This window comes from Rattus norvegicus, chromosome 4 (assembly GCF_036323735.1).
Source record: "Rattus norvegicus strain BN/NHsdMcwi chromosome 4, GRCr8, whole genome shotgun sequence".
NCBI lineage: Eukaryota > Metazoa > Chordata > Mammalia > Rodentia > Muridae > Rattus > Rattus norvegicus.
The window spans coordinates 42,518,649-42,539,548 of record NC_086022.1 but is presented as its reverse complement, the minus strand read 5'-3'; the positions used below and the strand labels follow the sequence as shown (position 1 = coordinate 42,539,548).

The following is a 20,900-nucleotide window of genomic DNA, read 5'->3' as shown; positions in this document are numbered from 1 at the left end:
TCTTAAAATAGATCTTTTTCTTTATTATAACAAACACATAAGAATGAGTTCATTTGTGGGGTATAACTGCTGCCCTCTTGTGTTTGATGGTTGAGCTCTAACTTTGCACAGTTCTGATGTTGGAGACACCAGATGTGGCAGAACAGAAGCAGAGCTTAGCACATGTGAAGAGAAGAGGGCAGAGCAGAGCTAGGCCCGTAGATTCAGACTGGAACACAGTAAGAATCACCTGTCAGAACAGTAAGAGAACTGAAAGTGGGAAAGGAGACAGAAATTTCTAGAAACTTGTTGGGAGGGCAAGGAATAGATATTGAAAGTCACACTTGTGTCAGTTTATCCCAGAGAGTATGGTGAAAGGTAATCTCTTTATGGCCATCATCACAAAGCAGACAAGAAGACACCACAGAAGGGGCATTGAGAAGCCACGGCTTTCTGTTCCTTCTCACTGCTCTCAGATGGGCATCTGGGCTACTCCGCTTGACACATAGTAAGAGGATTCCTCTTCTTCCTGGCCCTTATCACACTACATGCTTGAGAGCAAGGGCAAGTGAGCAGAACACACTTAGACACTCTCAGGGTAAAAGAATATTGTCTTTATGTGAACTGTTCTCAGGAGTCATTTGGAAAAGTTGTCTGGTCATGGGTAGTGACTTTGGGGACTTGGCAGCACTTGTGTTTCCCTTCTTGAGGGAAAAAGCAGAGAGTCCAGTTGGTGCTAAGGGTGGAGGTATTTCTGTCACAAGAACAGGAGAAGAGATTCCAGTTCTAACTGTCTCAGTGTCCAGATGGAGCAAGGTAAACGTGAGTTCATTTTTGAGAGTCAAGCTTGCTAAACAGCACTACAGTGACCTTTATTTTTCCAAACACACAATCACTGACTGATTGCTGAAAAGAAGAGGAAGCTTCATATTGGCCTCAGAAATGCTGATCAATTCTGAAGAGCAGTACCTCCTGCTGAGTACGTTCAAGCCAGATGTGTTACACTGTGGTGCTTTGACCAAGGTTCTTCAAAGAAAGGCTTATCTTTTCATTTACTAGTCAGATCAAGCAACCACAGTGCCCAACAGTGTGCTATAGCCAAGGACAGCATGGGTGTCACCATGCCTTGTCTTGTCACCTGCCTCATGCTGTCCTTTAGGTGTCCTCTGGTGTTTTATTCCTCTCATCCCCTATCCTTCAGTCTGTCATATTTCCTAACTCACCAAGGGGCTCACCCAGTGAATGTAACTAACTAGCAACTGATGAAGTGCAAATTGGACCAACACGGCCTCAGAAATGAGGCTCTTAACCACTGTGTGTGTAAACTGCAGTTCTCAAAAGTGTCCTTAAGTCACCAACAGGAATATTATATGGAGACTTGTGAGCGTTGCTCCCCAACCACTGAATTGGAATCGTTTCATGCTGCATTCCAATAAAAATCCAGTGAATCGTTTTAAACTGGGGTACATGCCATCTCTGTTCTTAAAGTATGAAAATAAACTTTCAGTTTTATTTTTACATTCCCAAATTAATAGAGAAGTTTGTTTGAGAAATAAAGAATATAATGGCAATATAACATTTGTGCCTTAACTGCCCTTTGCTCTACATAAGGAATGGTTTAAAGTACTTTTATACTGGCTGAGACATCAAAACTCACTGTTGAATCAGGGTTGAGTCTTTTACTGTCGTATTTTAGAGATGAAGAAGTTAAGACAGAGAGGAAAATAATTTTCCAAGTTGATATATCAAGCAACTAGTAAAGTGCAAACCTTTCCAACTAGGCCTCAAAAATTAGGTCTTTAAACCACTATTCCTGTCAACCATTGGTTTGCAAAGGGTCTCCAAGCCACAGGCAGGACTATTATATGGAGACTTGGTAGCAATGCTAATCTCAGCTACTTCCCAGCCACTGAATAGGAAGCGTTCATGTCAGGACTAACAAAGTGACACAAATGTCCCAAGTGAGTTCGGTACCAGTTTGAACATGAGAAACATTTCTTCAGAGATCAGTGGTAACATTGTTAGGATATTTTCAAAATTTTAACTGGTGGTAAACCATTGTGTGTATACATATACACCTATCAAAGGTTTTTGTCAACCCAGCAACTTTCAATCACTTTTAATTATAATTTGTTACAATTAAAGTAATACATACTGTTTTGGCTTAGGAGTCAAAGAGGAATTTTCAGATTTGCGTTGGTATCCAGTAATTGTTTCAAAAAATTACCTTTCTTCCTCAAACCAAATCCCGACATTTTCACTTATGATCCACCTCATGCTACTATACCCAGACCAGAGTCTCAGTGAGGGATAAAATCAGATCTCTTAGGGAGTGCTTTCTTCTGAAACGTTTCACTCAGCAACCTCCACCATGCTCTCTCTCTCTCTGGAAATAAATTTGATATTCCAGGAGGTTGAAATTTTTGTCTTCATTTTGCTAAAGACAAAACAAAAACAAACATCCTTATTTGTTCTCATGTGTTTATGTAGGCCAGCTCAAGTGGCACCTGACTCTCCACTGGGGTCAAAAGTGGACAAGGCTTTACCCTGTTACCCAGGAGAGCTATGCTGTCACCCTTAGTATATATATAGTAGTACCATGTAATTTGCATTTGTCTATTGAATGAATCTGTTCAAAAAACAGCTAAATGTACCAAACAAGCAACATTGATATGCTCTGTTAAGTCTTGAACTCAATTCAGATGTTTTTCCTTATTTCTACCAGAAGATTCCCAATTTCCTGGAAAGGCATACAATAGAATCCAAATTTTGATTTACCCAATGAAGTCTTAAGCCTGCCTTAATTTAATTTCTAAATTAGAGCCTGTCTTTAATTTTTAAAATGAAGCTGGTGCACCAGGGTAATTAATTGTTATTAATATCACAATATTTTGAGTACAGACTTCATGGAAGACTGATATTCCTCCAGGGTAAAATGATTGACTTGCATGTCTTGGGTATGACCTGGGAGGAACTGACCAAGTGAAAAGGCATGGCAGGGAAACAGTCTCCTTCTCACCCTTCCTTCTGCAGACATATCATTCTCGTGAATAAGTCTTTGAACTTAGAGTTACTCAAGATGATTATGACGGAGTGGCCGGCAGGATATGCTGCCATGATTTCCTTCACCACAAAGAACTGATGACTTCTGTATGGAATTCTAAATGTCATATTTGCCATGAAGGCAGCGAAGTAAGAAACAAAGAAACAGAAGAATGATGTCACTGTTTTTAATGCATTTATATGGGCTTCGGTTCTGGCATTTGACATCCTCTGAGATTCACTTCGCATCCGGTACATGTGCTTGTAAAGAGAAATGAATAACATAGAGGTGCACATCACAAACACAGTTAGGGGAAGCAGTAAGGTCAGGTTGATGAGGAGTAAGTTGTTATTTCTCATTAGCTTGACATTACTATTATTTAGTCTTGTGTTCCTCAGGATATACCCATCCTCAATTAAAGGGAAACCTACCTCTATACACACAGTTGCGGTCCCCAAAGAGGCCAGCAAGCTGCCCAGAAGCAGCCAAAATATGAGCTTTGAAATTCTGAATTTCAGCCAAAGAAACCAGGGCTGAGTGAAGCCTGAAATCTTGAGGCAGTAAAAGACAGAAAGACATGTGGCAAACCAGAGGCCAATTGAGCTGAAGAACATCCAAACGAACATTATCTTGGAACTATAAATATTTTCCTCATAAGAGTATGGAAAGAACACAGAGAAGAAGCTTTGTGTCATCAGCATTATCTGCAGCCCGAGTCTGGACAGCCCTGTGCACATCAAGAGGGTAGGCAGGATCGGGAATGCTCGGCTCTTGAACAAGTCATAGCAGTTCACAATGATAAGGAATCCATTCACTGTAGTCCCTATGAGGAACTCTGCTGTCATGATGACCATGTGATAAATAGCTGGGAAAAAGAAAGTCATGATGAATCTCAGCGTTTTTCTGAACGATCTTAGATTCCTCCTCTTGATCGTTCTCCATGCAGGACCTAAGGAATCTGGCTGGCTGCTGGCACCTGAATTGTAATAGCGTCTTATGCATGCTTTTCTGTAAGAAAGAAAGATGTCTTTTCAATGCAGTGATCATCACTGGAAACTGAGAATGCAAATCCAAACATTTGAATGATGGCTGCTCTTTCCAATTATATTCGGGGGTGGTGTGTACCATGTCTGATCTACTCTGTTTTCTGATTTGGTCTGATTGTGACTATGTTTCATTTTGGCTACTGCTATTATTTTTTTTTCCTTTCATTTTTTTTTCCTAGTGCCAAAGACAACAGCCCTAGGGTACATGCTTAATTTTCTTTATTGTAACAATGTCCAATCTCAGATGTCACTTGTTCTAGCATATGTGGCTCTCTATCCAACACACTTTCAAGTTATAATACTTCTGGAAAACGTTAATAAAATTTCTTCTCTTGATTCAAAGTTTGGGCAGAGGAGGGAGTCTGGGAAGGATAAACAACATTGAAGATGTTTGAAGAAAGCTAACGTGTGTGTGTGTGTGTGTGTGTGTGTGTGTGTGTGTGTGTGTGTGTGTGTGTGTAGAGGAGTTTAAATGGAGTTAATCCTACACAGGGGATAGCGTTCCTCCTAGAATCCCTAGGTTGTCAATTTCTACTTCCCAGTGTGGGATACTTCTCTTGAGTTGCTTGACAGGGAGGTCACAGAAGCTCATCAAATGATATAGGTTAGTGCTGCTGCCATTCATTTCTGACCAGAACTTGATTGTCAGGTCCTATTCCTGAAAATATCGTGCACTTTGTCACTGAATTTAGAGAGATCAGGCAAGGGCTGACCTGGGAGTTTTCTTTATGTTGCCTAGCTTTTATAGCACAAGAGGCTGCAGTGTAGGCTGCTGGGGCAGGAAAGCCATTATCAGTCTACTGGAGCCATGAATCTGTGAACTACAATACAGACTGCTCTGGCAAGATGTGCCCATGGCTGCCATAGAAGTATTCAATCACTCTCTGGTGGGATTTAAGGCACACTCCTCAGGAGGGAACTTCTATCTGATAATATAAAGACCCGTGACTAGGAAGGTAATAGACTCTAGGGAATGAATCAATACCATTATTTTGCTAAATAGCCATAGTATCCATCTGACTTTTAATTATTTACTTTCCTTTCATACTCATAGACTTGTGTAGCTCTCAGTCCTTATCAGAGAAGCTTTGTGTTAACATGGGTCTGTGCAGTGCTCATCCACAGATGGGACATTCCCAGTTGGACATATCTCAGTCCTTTCCCAACCAAAGGTTTAACTCAGAACAGGAGGTGGAGTGATTGTAAATGCTAGAGTAAGAGAGTGGAGTACTGGCGACTTCTGGATGTAAGAAGAAGATTGTGGTCATGAGCTCATAGCAGCATGGTCTTAGAAGAACGTTGCTGTCTCTGAGTACCTGAACAAGAGCTGCACAGTATTAAGTCAGTCGACATTCCAGTACGGAGGTAGCACAGCAAATGTACACCATTTCTGGCTGTAGACAGTTGATGGCTAGGGGATATGGGAGCAATTTTCTTTAGGTCTGCGGTCCCTGATATGTTAATTAGACACCAGTAGATGCCCATCCCCACCTTGCACCTGAGCATGTATGGGTAGCACTAAGCAGACTCAGTGGATAAGGAGGAGGAGGAGGAGGAGGAGGAGGAGGAGGAGGAGGAGGAGGAGGAGGAGGAAGAGGAGGAAGAGGAGGAGGAAGAGGAGGAGGAGGAGGAGGAGAAAGAAATGTCTTTGGGAAAGGTAAATGGGGGAGATTCACAGAGGAGTTGAGGAAAGGGGAGTGAATTGATAGAAGTAAAATCATATACATGTATGGAATTCTCAGAAATAAATTTAAAATATTATATTAAAATAAGACAGAACAAAAGTTTCCCTCCCTTGAGCTCAACTTTCATCTAAGAAAATTGCCACATTAGACTCTGACAGCAATTTCTGGAATATAATACCTTAAAACGAAAGCCCCTTTTTGTTCCCAAATATACTGTATTTCCATTGCCTTTGTATTGGTGGAATGTTGACAGGTGATCCTGCCATGCAAAATAGAGTGTTCAGTAATGTTACCAACCAACAGAGGCCAAAATCACTGTGTTAAAATGAGCTCCCTCTCTGGGTTAAGAAGAGGCATACACATAACCCTGTTCAACTCACCCTACATACAAAATGTAATAAACTATTCCTACATAAGATGTCATCATCCTGGATGAATCAGAGTAGACACTTGAGAAATGTTAGTTGCTATAAACATTACATATCTGTCATTGTAATGTACTTTATTATATATGACATATTGTATAAAGTCTTTCTATCCTATGGAAAGGATAATATATATTAAAGTAATTATATGTTAATATATAATATTATATATTGTATATTGATATAATATATGACACATTAATATGTTAGCATACATACACATCCCATGAATAAATTATTTCTACAGGAAGTTAAAAAGAGAAGTATCTAAGAACACTGAAAAAACAAAAGGCAAACAACAGGATTTGCCATCCACTGTCCAGTCTCATGATGATGTCAGAAAGCCACAAAGTGGCTACTGTCTTGTGAAAGGAACTGTCACTACGCTGTGCAAATTCCTCTGTAAATGCTGGAACCCTTTCCATCTTCCACACTTTATAACTCAGCCAGATGTTGAAGGCTGAGTTCACCTTTGTCTCTTCGAAAATTCTACTTCTATGAACCATAGTGTGGGCCAGAATTTCATTCTGCCTGGTTTTTGGTCTTGGTGATTTTGTTTAGAAACCACAGTATCGATATTTGCCTCCTAAAAACATTACCCCTTATAGACAGGTTATGAAACTTCAGCAGAATTCCAAACACCTGTGAGTGTCCTAAGTCTGAGATGAAGGGAAGATTAAGGAGAGCACCATAGTTTATAGCTTAGCCTAAGTTAAGAGTTACCACTAAGCCATAGCATTATGTTTGGATAGTTTTCAAATACCATAGATCTGGATAGAATTCTTGCTTAAAATAAAAATTCAATCTCTCTCATCAGTTTTTCAACACTCCTGTTTTGGTTTTCTAGTAACTTTGTTTCAATAAAAGACCTTACTGAGCTAACTTTCTTGAGCCAATGAGAGGTAGGAGTTTGTATATAAGTAATCCAGATGACAGGTCTATGTCAAATTATTAATTATGTAATGTAATGCTTGACAAAGGTCTTAGACTATATACCAACCTTAGGGGATTATATATTAAATAGCAACATATTCAATGCAGTTTAAATATACTGTTTGATCATACAAATATAATGAAAAATATATACTAATATGCCTCTATTGACTTTATATTTTATATAGCATTGGTGATCATTTTATATGTCCAATATATTTAAAATTATAGCCAGTGTTTGAGTATATAGCAATTTGCATAATTTCTTCCTTATTTTCTAGGATTCTTGCTCCTAGAGTCTTCCCTCAACTTTTCATGGAACATTAGGATTAAAATGGATGGGGTAATACATAGTTAGACATTTTTTTATTTTTGTCAAAAACATTAACATTGAAGTGTAATTTTTCTGATGATTGTTGTGAAACTGCATTTTTACACCCTAACTCACAATGTATATATTCTAATATGATTTTAGAGAAGTTTCTTCTGATGTGATGTCTTAGATAAATACATAATCTAGTAGTTAGAACTTATCTCCATTATGCTTTAAAGTAGATTAAGTATCGACATGCTTTAAAGTAGATTGACTGAGTCAGTTTCCACCCACCTTGTCTTTGTCGCCTTGACCCTGGTGCAGCTGCTTTCAGGGAATGGGCTTGATGATTCCCCTCTGAGATTTGAATTTCCAGAACCAATTTCATTGTGAAATCCTGGATTCTGACTCTTATTTGCCTCTCTATGTGCACCGTTTAATTGGAGGCAATGGGTGACTTTGGTAAGAACTGCTCTAAAAGTATAATTGACATTGAGCTCCAATTAGTTTGCATTTGCATTTGTGATTTTCCTGTCATATGGCTACTGGTTTGCATTGACCCTGTCCAACCCCATCTTGGAAACAGAGTCTTAATGAAGAGCTTGCTCAGGCAGAGAGAAGGATCATCGGTGACTGAGATAGTCTTACCATGAACAGCATTTTTTTCTGAGTTTAGAGAAAGGGAGCAAGCAAATCAAGTTTTCAAACTAAGAAATGTCTAGCAAATTTAATGTGACAGATTTCTTTTATTAGGACACTGGGTATTTGTAAATAATTTTGCTTATCTGGTTTCAATGAATAAAAATTCTGATAAATACCCACAAGGTTCTTGAGCATTGGTATACCCCTAATAAAATTGATTGAATAGAGTCTTCTGATTCTAAGGTGAAGGACATAAATTATTTTGTAGACTAGAAGCGGAGGGCTGGCAACATGGCTCACTAACTAGAGGAGCTTGCCACCAAGTCTGATGACCTGAGTTCAATTCCCAGAAGCCACATGGGGAAAGAAGAACACTGAACCCCAAAGGTTGCTCACTGATTTTCATCCAAGCACATAGGTACTTACATATTGTAGATAGACAGATAGACAGAGACACAGACAGACAGACAGATCTCAAGCAGATATATACTTAGATACATGCAAGAGACAATAACCATAACAAAAATTAAAATTAAGTTGTACTTTAATTATTGATATTATTTCCAGGTATTTCCCTGTTAAAGAATATTATTTTTACTTACTGTAATTGCCCGAGTGTTGTGTATTTTAAACAAATCACCTTTGCTAGGCTAGGTGATCTACAGACATTGGAAGAAGTCTGAAGCTATGTTTATTATTAAAGTTGAAAATATTTTTGTTGTTAATTCATCTCCTACCTTGGGTTTACCATCAAAGTTTTATACAAAGAATTGGCCTTTTAAAAAATTAAATGCAATCCATTAGAGTGGTTTAATTTTATGAAAATACTCAAACTTATTTTATTCCATAAGGCCTGATGCAAATTTTCACCTGAATTTTTTGTTATCAAGTAGTTGTGGGAAGGGAAAGGAGGAGTAACAAGTCTTAAAAGGGATACCCACTGACATGTTGGTAGCATTTCCCTTGCTATCTCCTTAGTGAAACTTTGTGGAGAAACTGCCTCAGATTGTCTGCTTTTGGTATCTCTGCATGACTCTTTTGAGTTATGTATAGTGTCTTATTATGATTTTATTGAAAAGTACCAGTAGATTGTCTACATAGATTTTGAGCTGAGAGATGATGTCAGTTTTCTTTTTCTGTAGTGTCTATGTTTCCTCCCTGAGTTGATGGAATAGCAGCAAGCATTGGAAGTGTGACAGAGACTCCAAGCAAGGTAACCTCTCATACTTCCACCCAAATCTTTACTCTTGCATATACTATATTTCATAGATAAATTATTCCACGAAAAGGTAGACACCAATTCAGAAATTTGATAAATCTATTTGACTTTGATAATAGTTCATCACTGTGGTTGCCACAATAGTAGCAAGTGGTTATTGTTCTCCACAAATGTAGTTTCCTTTCCTACACAGGCACCATTGCTTCACTGTCTCAGGAAAACTGTAAATGACCTGTGGTATGAAAGCAATGGAGAGCCTGAGGTTTGAGGACAGCCTAAGGAAGGGCTTGAATGTAGGTGGAAGTTTGTAATGGATGAATCTTTCCTTCTAGGAAAATAACTTTGGAAGGGGCAGGAAAATAATTATAAACAGTACTTCCTCAGCAGATTGCTACACTATTAACTAAAACAACACAGGACATTCTCAACGGAATAGTGGAAGAAAAAAACACACTTCAAACCACTTGAGAATCACAGTAAAATTTGCTATAATCCACTCCCCACTTTATGTAGAAATAAGAAGAAATTAATGTGACATTTTCTAGGAGGATAGTTCTGTGAAGTGTTCAAACTAGGACTTTGGTCTTGATTGTTAGCACATGTGATTATCAGCCAATGCCGTGGGACTAACATAGTGAGCAGCAAGAAAAGCCCAGATATAATTTAACAAATAGTATTCGTTTACTACATCTGTGAAAAGCAAGGCACGACTAAATTCACAGGCAAGCTATAGGGAAATGGTTTACATTCAGTCACTGTTTGTTCCCTTTACAGAGCAAATCATTGCAGACTCTAAAGGGCTGAGTTTTTCCAGATAACACAGGTAAATACTGGCAGAACTTGTGAAGTCCCCCTTTCTGGAGTCCTATGCCCTCCCAGGTAAAACAGATGTCTATGAACTAAAGAAGAAAATCTGTATCTCAGATTTTGTCACTGGAGAAGACTGATATTTGGCTAAAACCTTGAAGCAAGTAGTTTACCTTGCACAATCTGTGTCTCATCTAGGTATGATAAAGATTGTGTGATATACTATTTGCTATTCAGAATATTCTGCATGTATTCTATCACACCACTAACATGAAATAGGTTGTAGCCCATCACCAGAAGTAAAACAGCCTAGAGCAGCATGCATGGACTCAGGAAAATAAGTTGCAAGCAGAAAACATGATAGCATATTTATTCCAGTTTGCTTTGCCTTGCTGTAATAAAACACTGACCAAAAGCAACTTGAGAAAGACATCTTATTTACTGTTACACTACCAGGTAAAATTCCACTGGGAGACTCTGAAGGGCACACAAGTTACTCCAAATTACACAGGTAAGCTGGAGAATCCTGGGGGGAATTCAAAGTAGCAACTTGGATGCAGGTACTGAAACAGAGGCCCTAATAGAGCACATAAAAACAAAATTTTGGGGGCTGGGGATTTAGCTCAGTGGTAGAGCGCTTACCTAGGAAGCGCAAGGCCCTGGGTTCGGTCCCCAGCTCCGAAAAAAAGAACAAAAAAAAATTTTGTTGTCAGACAATGTAGGTTCAAGACATTAACCTTTGCTGTCTTCAGAAAGTATTGTTCTTTCAATACAAGCAAGCTCTTGTTCCCTCTGCTACAGCTTATGTGGAGTTCGAACCTTTTGCCGACTTAACTAATAAATAATTCATGTGTTTTACAACATCTATTTTTCTCTTTCTTCAAAATATATGTTATTCTAACATTCACATTGTATATGATTTTGCATGCATTATTTTGTTACTTTAATTAGTTTACTAATTTTTTAATATTTGAACTGATATTCAGGACTTTAAAAAATTTATTAGATATATTTCTTTACTTATATTTCAAATGTTATTCCCTTTCTCAGTTTCCTGTCCATAAGCCCACATCCCCTCCCCCTCTCCCATATGGGTATTCCCCCACCCACCTCCCTTATCGCCCCCCACACACACATTCCCCTGCACTGGGGCATGTATGTATATGTGCCTGTATGACTTTGCCTGCAGCATACATGGGTACTTGTAGTAGCCAGAGAGAGTTAGGTTCTGTGGAACTGGAGTTACAGTAGATTTTGAGCCACCTGATGTGGGTACTGGGAACCAAACTTGAGTCTTCTGCCAGGGCTGCTAGTGCTGTAAATCTCTTCAGTCATCATATTACTTTATATAAGGCAGATTCAGAAAATACAACTCTTGGTGCAGTTTAATTATCATGCTATTTTCTAGTAAATGAACATAATAATGCTTATGGTATATTTATTCATATTCTCTATTTTATTTTCCAAGTTTGAAATTTTATATGAAGATTTATAATACATTTTGAATGTCAGTAGACAAATACATTATTTTCAATATTTAAAGCATCTTTACGATGGCAGCCCAGCATTAAATATACATATTTTATTAATTTTTAAATTATTTTTTGTTCTTTCATAATCAATACAAGGATATTACTAGTAAATTGGCCATAATATAATCTAAATCAGTAGGGTACTAAAAGTAATCACTAAATCATAAATCTCAAGAGAGACTAAGTGATAATTTTGCAGAGGTGAAGTAATGTGCTGTGGTTTCCAGGTTCATGCACCTAATCTTCATTTTGTTATAGAGGTAGTTTGTGTATGCACAAGGATGCATATTTACATGGGGGCGAGTCTCAGTTCCTGCCATGCCTACTAACATGTTGACTCATAGTCTGTAGGTAAATGCAGGTTTTGCTCTATGTAAATGAGTTAGATGATGGGCCTTTTTACTAATCCCTATTTACATGTATTTTCTGAATTATTACTAGTAATAGCAAACCTAGTTAATAAACATAGTCCTTTGTAAAAGAAATGCACATTGAAACTAAAACATACTATAAAAGCATGAGGAAACATTCCCACAAGAGCGCTACTCGTTGCTATTCTTTGCCCCTCCGATAGAATTGTAACAAAATGATAGTCTGAGAGAACACGAAAGTAAGTTCTCTAATATGTAGAGAGATACATTCCTCAAGTTGTGTGCATCCTTTGAGTGATGGAACTTTAGCCAAGTCCAGGAAGAGTTGGCAGCCATGGTGAGAGAGGTGTAGCATTCAGAAAAACAAAACACAATTCTCAAGGTAAAAATGGATCCACCACCAGGCTGAGGATGATAAATGTCTGATCCATCTGGTACCAATAAAGAGATTCTCCATAGAATCTCCACAGAACTCTGGAAACGTGCTGTACGCCTTTACAACAGTTGCCAATGTAACATTGGTTTTCTTGTTTTGTCTTTTTTTTTTTCAAATTTAACAGTTTTGTGTGAAATAATTTAAGACATGTCTCTTTACTTTGCTCCCCTTGTACCTTGCTATGAGAATATTAGTGTGGCCTCTAGCATAATACATTACTTTTCAATGTAGAACCTTAAATAAAAGTTACCTTAAAAATAAAGAGATTTTAAAAAAACAGAGTTTAGCTGTTACCTTAAAAACAGTTATTTACAGAATTTTATTCAAACACAGGTTTAATATATTTATGATAACATAATATATAAAATGTTGTTGCATAGTTATATAATAGTTATATATATCTAGTATTTTATATATATATATATATATATATATATATATATATATAGTATATTACGTTACATGTTTTTGGAAGCCAAGGCATTGAATTACCCAAATAATTATTTTTTGTTTTTATATCCACATAGATTTTATTTTTTTAATTTTATATACAAATACGTTGTATTTAAATGCCAAGAAGGAGGAAGCCAAGTAAGAGAAACACATGCCACTCTAGACTGCCCTTCACATCTCCTCCCTAGTGTTCGTTGACCACCATTTGACTGATTCTTTTGGAATCTCCCCCTCCCCACTTCTTACTTTGATCTCTCTGGAATGTCATGAGCCCAATGAATTATCGAGAAAAGACTGATATTAAAGGCTGCAGCGATCATATCACTCCAAGTCAGTGTTCAAAACAAGCCATTCCCCCAGCACACTAAACGGAAATGCCTTTACCTCCACCTTCTTTATTTCCTCTCTTCCCAGGCATAATGAATGCTGAAGGGGGTATTCTCCTTCACTGGTGGGAAGGGCAGGTCCTCTCAGAACTAGTGGTGAGAGGTCTTGAAGAGACAACCTTTTTAGTCCTGTACAGGGTGGGTTAGCAAGATGTCACCTGATTCAAGGGAGCTTGGAAGACCTCTCTCTCTAGAAAGACAAGAGTTTGCAATAGGAAGGGCACTTTGTCTTCCAAGTGGAAATTCTGACAAGAGAAATAGCGTGAAGGTCTGAGGATAAAGCGAGAGGCGCTTGAAGATGAAGAGCAAGCCCACGTGCCTAATAAGAACCGCACTTCTGTTTACTCTGAAGGGTGCAAGCAAATCACTTTGCTCCTCTGTGGGAAAGTCAACAAACGCCATTGGCTTGAGCAAATGGTTGCAAATGTTGTTGCTTTAGATTATTCTCCCTAGGATACAGTATCAAATGTTACTAATATTTATTAGAAATTACTTGGTACGTACTTCAGGGAATCCACGTGGCACGAGTAACAAGCCTTTGAGAAACTGCCAGAGAGGAGATGACATTTACCAAAAGAAAAAGATGTTCCCTCATACAATATTCAGCCAATGCAGTTCTTCTGAGTGATCAGCAAACAAGGAAGTGGCCATGTAGCAGGCTATGAAGAGCTGGAAGAAGAGGGTATGGTGGGGAACCTGAGTTTGAATATTTAAGACAGAAATGCTGGGGTTGGGGATTTAGCTCAGTGGTAGAGCGCTTGCCTAGGAAGCGCAAGGCCCTGGGTTCGGTCCCCAGCTCCGAAAAAAAGAACCAAAAAAAAAAAAAAAAAAAAAACAAGACAGAAATGCTTCCAGGTGTCCCTGGTTTATTGATTATGCTTCCTTCTTGCATAATAGCTTATATAGCTGGAAAAATAAAACCTATAAAATGGCTATTCATTTGAACATCAACAATACTGCTCAATATGTCATTTTAACCCTTTTGATCAATTACAGTAATTAGCTGTTCCCCTAATTTTTGTGACTTGCTGCCACCTATTGATAAGAGAGCTGTATTACCATTTGTGTACTGATATCCCCCAAACCCAATAAAGCTTTGGATGGCTGACTGAAGGCTCTTGTCTGTGAAAATTTAGTTGAGTTAAACTCAGTTCAAAGACTGCTTTTGTCAACATTAAATTAGATAAGTAAAGTTTTGAATTTTAAGAGTTCACAGGTCACTTGGCCAAATAAACTTGGAAAAAACTAATGCCATGAAACTAAGACAAGGCATAAACAAGAATAGAACTCACACTTAAGGATACACAAAGATAAAACAAGAAATTTGGAGTTCAGATCCCAGAATCGTGTTGGTTGACTCATAACTCGTTACTCCAGTTCCAGAGACATCAGGTGTTTCTGGGCACTCGTGTGAACATATCTACTCACGTACATACACATAACTAAAAAGCAATAAAATAATTTCAAAAAGTGAATTGTGAGTGGAAACTTGTAATTACACAATCAAAACTATAGGAATCCTAGTGCATGGTAGGTGGGATAGAATGAAGTAAAGAGTCGGATGTGTGGAATTTGGAAGCTAATTACATGAATCTGAATCTCAGGTAAGATCAGGAGTGAGGATACACACCTCTCACTTAATTAAGGAAAAATCATGGGAGAATAGTTTGCCTAAGAATACAATATTGCCAAGCATGATGGCATACACTTACAATGCTAAAGTCAATTAATAATACCTGTATTAGTTTGCATTCCCTAGAGTAAAAAAACTTATAGAAGGAATTATTTATTTTTTCATTGGATAATTTTATTTACATTTCAAATGTTATTCCCTTTCCCAGATTCCCGGCCATAGCCTCTTATCCCATTTCTCTCCCCTTTTTCTACAAGGGTGTTCCCCCTCCCCAACCGCTACCCCTTCCCACCACCCCCGACAATCTCCTACACTGGGGTGGTCCAACCTTGGCAGGACCAAGGGTTTCTCCTTTCATTGGTGCCCAACAAGGCCATCTTCTGCTACATATGCAGCTGGAGCCATGGATCTGTCCATGTATAGTCTTTAGGTAGTGGTTTAGTCCCTGGGAGATCTGGTTGGTTGGTATTGTTGTTCTTATGGGGTTGCAAGGTCCTTCAGCTCCTTTAATCCTTTCTCTAATCCTTCCAACCAGGACCCCGTTCTCAGATCAATGGTTTGCTGGTAGCATTTACCTCTGTATTCAACACGTTCTGGCTGTGCCTCTCATGAGACAGCTGTATCAGGCTCCTGTCAGCATGCACTTCTTAGCTTCTTCAATATTATATTCTTTCCGTGGCTGTATGTATATGGGCTGTATCTCCATGTGGGGCAGGCTCTGAAAGGCCATTTCTTCAGTCTCTGCGCCAAACTTTGTCTCTAACTCCCTTCCTACACATATTCTTGTTTCTCCTTTTAAGGAGGAGTGAAGCATCTGCATTTTGGTCATCCTTCTTGAGCTTCATGTGGACTGTGGATTGTTTCTTGGGTATTTCAAGCTTTGGGGCTAATATCGAGTTATCAATGAGTGCATACCATGTATGTCTTTCTGTGATTGGGTTACCTCACTCAGGATATTTTCTAGTTCATTCCATTTGCCTATGAATTTCATGAAATCATTGATTTTAATAGCTGAGTAGTACTCCATTTTGTAGACATACGACAATTTCTGTATGCATTCCTCTGTTGAAGGGAATCTGGGTTCTTTCCAGCTTCTGGCTATTATAAATAAGGCTGCTATGAACATAGTGGAGCATGTGTCTTTGTTGTATGTTGGGGTATCATTTGGGTATATGCCCAGAAGTGGTATAGCTGGTTCTTAGGTAGTTCAATGTCTAATTTTCTGAGGAACCTCCAGACTGATTTCCAGAGTGGTTGTACCAGTTTGCAATCCCACCAACAATGGAGGAGTGTTCCTCTTTCTCCACATCCTTGCCAGCATCTGTTGTCACCTGAGTTTTTTTTTTTTTTTATCTTAGTCATTCTGACTGGTGTGAGGTGGAGTCTCAGCATTGCTTTGATTCGTATTTCCCTGATGACTAAGGATGTTGAACATTCCTTTGGGTACTTCTCAGCCATTCAATATTCCTCACCTGAGAATTCTTTGTTTAGCTCTGTACCTCATTTTTAATAGAGTTATTTGGCTTCCTGGAATCTAACTTTTGAATTCTTTGTATATTTTGGATATTAGCCCTGTATCAGATGTAGGATTAGTAAAGATCTACATAACGATTCTCAATCTGTTGGTTGCCATTTTGTCCTAATGATAGTGTCCTTTGCCTTACAGAAGCTTTGCAATTTTATGAGGTTCTATTTGTCAATTCTTGACCTTAGAGTATAAGACATTAGTGTTTTGTTCAGGAATTTCTTCACCAGTGTCAATGTGCTTGAGGCTCTTCCCCACTTTTTCTTCTATTAGATTGAGTGTATCTGGTTTGATATGAAGGTCCTTAATCCATTTGTACTTAAGCTTTGTACAGGGCAATAAGAATGGGTCAATTTGCATTCTTCGATGTGCTGACCTTTTTCCAGCTGAACCAGCACCATTTGTTGAAAGTGCTATCTTTTTTCCATTGGATGGTTTTAGTTCTTTTGTCGAAGATGAAGTGACCATAGGTGTATAGGTTCATTTCTGGGTCTGCAATTCTATTCCACTGATTTACCTGCCTTTCTCTGTACCAATACCATGCAGTTTTAATCACTATTGCTCTGTAATACTGCTGGGGGTCAGGGATGGTGATTTCCCTGGAAGTTCTTTTATGGTTCAGGATAGTTTTCATTATCCTGGGTTTTTGTTATTCCAAAAGAATTTGCAGATTATTCTTTCTAACTCTGTGAAGAATTGAGTTGGAATTTTGATGGGGATTGCATTGAATCTGTAGATTGCTTTGGCAAGGTGGCCATTTTTACTATATTAATCCTGAAAATTCATGAGCATGGGAGATCTTTCCATTTTCTGAGATCTTCAATTTCTTTCTTCACAGACTTGAAGTTCTTGTCATACAGATCTTTCACTTGCTTGGTTAGAGTCATACCAAGGTATTTTATGCAATTTGTGACTACTGCGAAGGGTGTCATTTCCTTAATTTCTTTCTCAGCCTGTTTATCCTTTGAGTAGAGGAAGGCTACTGATTTGTTTGAATTAATTTTATACCCAGCCACTTTGCTGAAGCTGTTTATCAAGCTTAGTAGTTCTCTGGTGTAACTTTTGGGGTCACTTAAGTATACTAACATATCACCTGCCTATAGTGATATTTTGACTTCTTCCTTTCCAATTTGTATTCCTTTAACCTCTTTTTGTTGTCTGATTGCTCTGGCTAGGACATCAAGTACTATATTGAGTAAGTAGGGAGAGAGTGGGCAATCTTGTCTACTCCCTGATTTTAGTGGGGTTGCTTTAAGTTTCCTTCCATTTAGTTTAATGTTGGCTACTGGTTTGCTGTATATTGCTTTTACTATGTTAACGAATGGGCCTTGAATTCCTATTCTTTCCAGGACTTTTATCAGGAAGGAGTGTTGAATTTTGTCAAATGCTTTCTCAGCATCTAATAGAATGATCATGTGTTTTTTTTCCTTTGAGTTTGTATGTATAGTAGATTACATTGATGGATTTCCAAATATTGAACCATCCCTGCACCCCTGGATGAAGCCTACTTGATCATGATGGATAATCATTCTGATGTGTTCTTGGATTGGGTTTGCAAGAATTTTATTGAGTATTTTTGCGTCAATATTCATAAGGGAAATTGGTCTGAAGTTCTCTTTCTTTGTTGGATCTTTGTGTGGTTTAGGTATCAGAGTAATTGTGGCTTCCTAGAAGGAATTTGGTAGTGCTCCATCTGTTTCTATTTTGTGGAATAGTTTGGACAGTATTGGAATGAGGTCTTCTATGAAGGTCTGATAGAACTCTTTACTAAATCTACCTGGTCCTGCATTTTTTTTGGTTGGGAGACTTTTAAATACTGGTTCTACTTCTTCAGGAGTTATGGGGTTATTTAAATGGTTTATCTGTTTCTGATTTAAATTTGGTACCTGATATTTGTCTAGAAAATTGTCTATTTCATCCAGATTTTCCAGTTTTGTTGAGTATAGGCTTTTATAGTGCAATCTGAAAATTTTTTGAATTTCCTTGGAGTCTGTTGTTATGTCTTCCTTTTCATTTCTGTTTTCGTTAATTTGGAAACTCTCTCTGTTCCCTCTGGTTAGTCTTCCAAGGGTTTGTATACCTTGCTAATTTTCTCAAAGAACCAGCTCCTGGTTTTGTTGATTCTTTGTATAGTCATTTTTGTTTCATCTTTCTTGATTTCAACCTAGAGTTTGATTATTTCCTGCCTTCTACTTATTTTGGGTGTATTTGCATCTTTTTGTTCTAGAGCTTTTGTGTGTGCTATGAAGCTAGTAGTGTATGCTGTCTTCAGTTTCTTTTTGGAGGCACACAGGGCTATGAGTTTTCTTAGCACTGCTATCATTTTGTCTCATAAGTTTGGGTATGCTTTGCCTTCATTTTCATTAAATTCTAAAAAGTCTTTAATTTCTTTCTTTATTTCTTCCTTGACCAAGTTATCATTGAGTAGATTGTTGTTCAATTTCTGTGTATATGTGGGCTTTCTGTCATTATTGTTATTGAAGACCAACCTTAGTCCATGGTGATCTCATGGGATGCATGGGATTATTTCAATCTCCTTGTATCTGTTGAGCCTGATTTGTGACCAATTATATGGTCAATTTTGGAGAAGTTTCCGTGAGGTGGTGAGAAGAAGGTATATTCTTTTGTTTGAGGATGAAATGTTCCATAAATATCTGTTAAATCCATTTGGTTCACAACCTCTGTTAGTTTCTCTATGTCTCTCTTTAGTTCCTATTTCCATGCTCTGTCATTGATGACAGTGGGATGTTGAAATCTCCTACTATTATTGTGTGAGGTGCAATGTGTGCTTTGAGCTTTAGTAAGGTTTCTTCTATGCATGTAGGTGCCATTGCATTTGGAGAATAGATATTTAGGATTGAGAGTTCATCTTGGTGGATTTTTCCTTTGATGAATATGAAGTGTCCTTCTTTATCTTTTTTGATAACTTTCGGTTGAAAGCCAATTTTATTCGATTTTAGAATGGCTAATCCAGCTTGTTTCTTTGGACCATTTGCTTGGAAAGTTGTTTTCCAGCCTTTCACTCTGAGGTAGTGTCTGTCTTTGTCTCTTAGTTGTGTTTCCTGTATGCAGCAAAATGCTGGGTCATCTTTACATATCCAGTCTGTTAGTCTATGTCTTTTTATTGGGGAGATATTAGCCCAAATGCTAGAATTACCCTAGATGCACAGAACACATGAAACTCAAGAAGAATGACCAAAATGTGAATGCTTCACTCCTTCTTTAAAAGGGGGAACAAGAATACCCTTGGCAGGGAATAGAGAGGCAAAGATTAAAACAGACACAGAAGGAACACCCATTCAGAGCCTGCCCCACATGTGGCCCATACATATACAGCTACCCAATTAGATAAGATGGATGAAACAAAGAAGTGCAGGCCGACAGGAACCGGATGTAGATCTCTCCTGAGAGACACAGCCAGAATACAGCAAATACACAGGCGAATGCCAGCAGCAAACCACTGAACTGGACCCCTGTTGAAAGAATCTTAGAAAGGACTGAAAGAGCTTGAAGGGGCTTGAGACCCCATATAAACAACAATGCCAACCAACTAGAGCTCCCAGGACTATGCCACTACCCAAAAACTATACATGGACTGACCCTGGGCTCCAACCTCATAGGTAGCAATGAATAGCCTAGTAAGAGCACCAGTGGAAGGGGAAGCCTTTGGTCCTGCTAAGACTGAACTTCCAGTGAATGTGATTGTTGGGGGGAGGATGGTAATGGGGGGAGGATGTGGAGGGGAACACCCATATAGAAGGGGAGGAGGAGGGGTTAAGGGGATGTTGGCCCGGAAACTGGGAAAGGGAATAACAATCGAAATGTAAATAAAAAATACTCAAGTTAATAAAGAAAAAAAATAAAGATGGAAAAAAAATATTAGATCATCAAGAAAGGTGTGGTATTGTATTATGCTGGAATGAAAGGTGATGATGAGTAGTGAAGTAGGGGAGAGAAGATAATGAATTTAGAAAAGTGAATGTAGAGAAATTTTAATCTAGCGGCATGGATGCTCTGGTAAAGGAACACATCCAAAGACAAGGTCTGTATGACCCAGTTGGATTGCAGAGACACCACACACCTTTAATCCCTCTGTCTTGAATACAGACATGTCCTTAGAATGCGCTTTTAAGGTAAACTTAGTTTTTAGAAGGAAGCATCCATGTTTGAAACTGATTCCTAATTGAGGGGCAGACAAAGTGATGAATCAGAGAAAGATTTGACAGGACGAGTCAGAGATAGTATATACCCAACTCTCAGCAGAACAGACAGAAGAGAGAAGAGGTGATTTAACAGACACACACACACACACACACACACACACACACACACACACACACAGAGAGAGAGAGAGAGAGAGAGAGAGAGAGGTTTACTAGGATAGTTTTAAAGAGATAGATTACAGTTGAGGACAGAATGACTCAGAGGATGACAAGGAGCCAGAAAATTTGAACCAATTGTCAGAGTTAGTT

General features: G+C 38.3%; 1 protein-coding gene across 1 annotated transcript; it reads right to left on the bottom strand.

Annotated features, from left to right (window-relative positions):
• Positions 1-2,994: 2,994 nt before the first annotated feature.
• Tas2r7l (taste receptor type 2 member 7-like) lies at positions 2,995-3,906 on the bottom strand. The gene has a single exon (NM_001024319.1). It carries the CDS (start codon positions 3,904-3,906, stop codon positions 2,995-2,997), a length of 912 nt encoding a protein of 303 aa, NP_001019490.1.
• Between the last annotated feature and the right edge of the window lie 16,994 nt (positions 3,907-20,900).

Bases quoted from the DNA above. Each gene is read 5' to 3' on its own strand.
- Tas2r7l (NM_001024319.1), bottom strand. From the start codon at position 3,906: ATGACTTTCTTTTTCCCAGCTATTTATCACATGGTCATCATGACAGCA.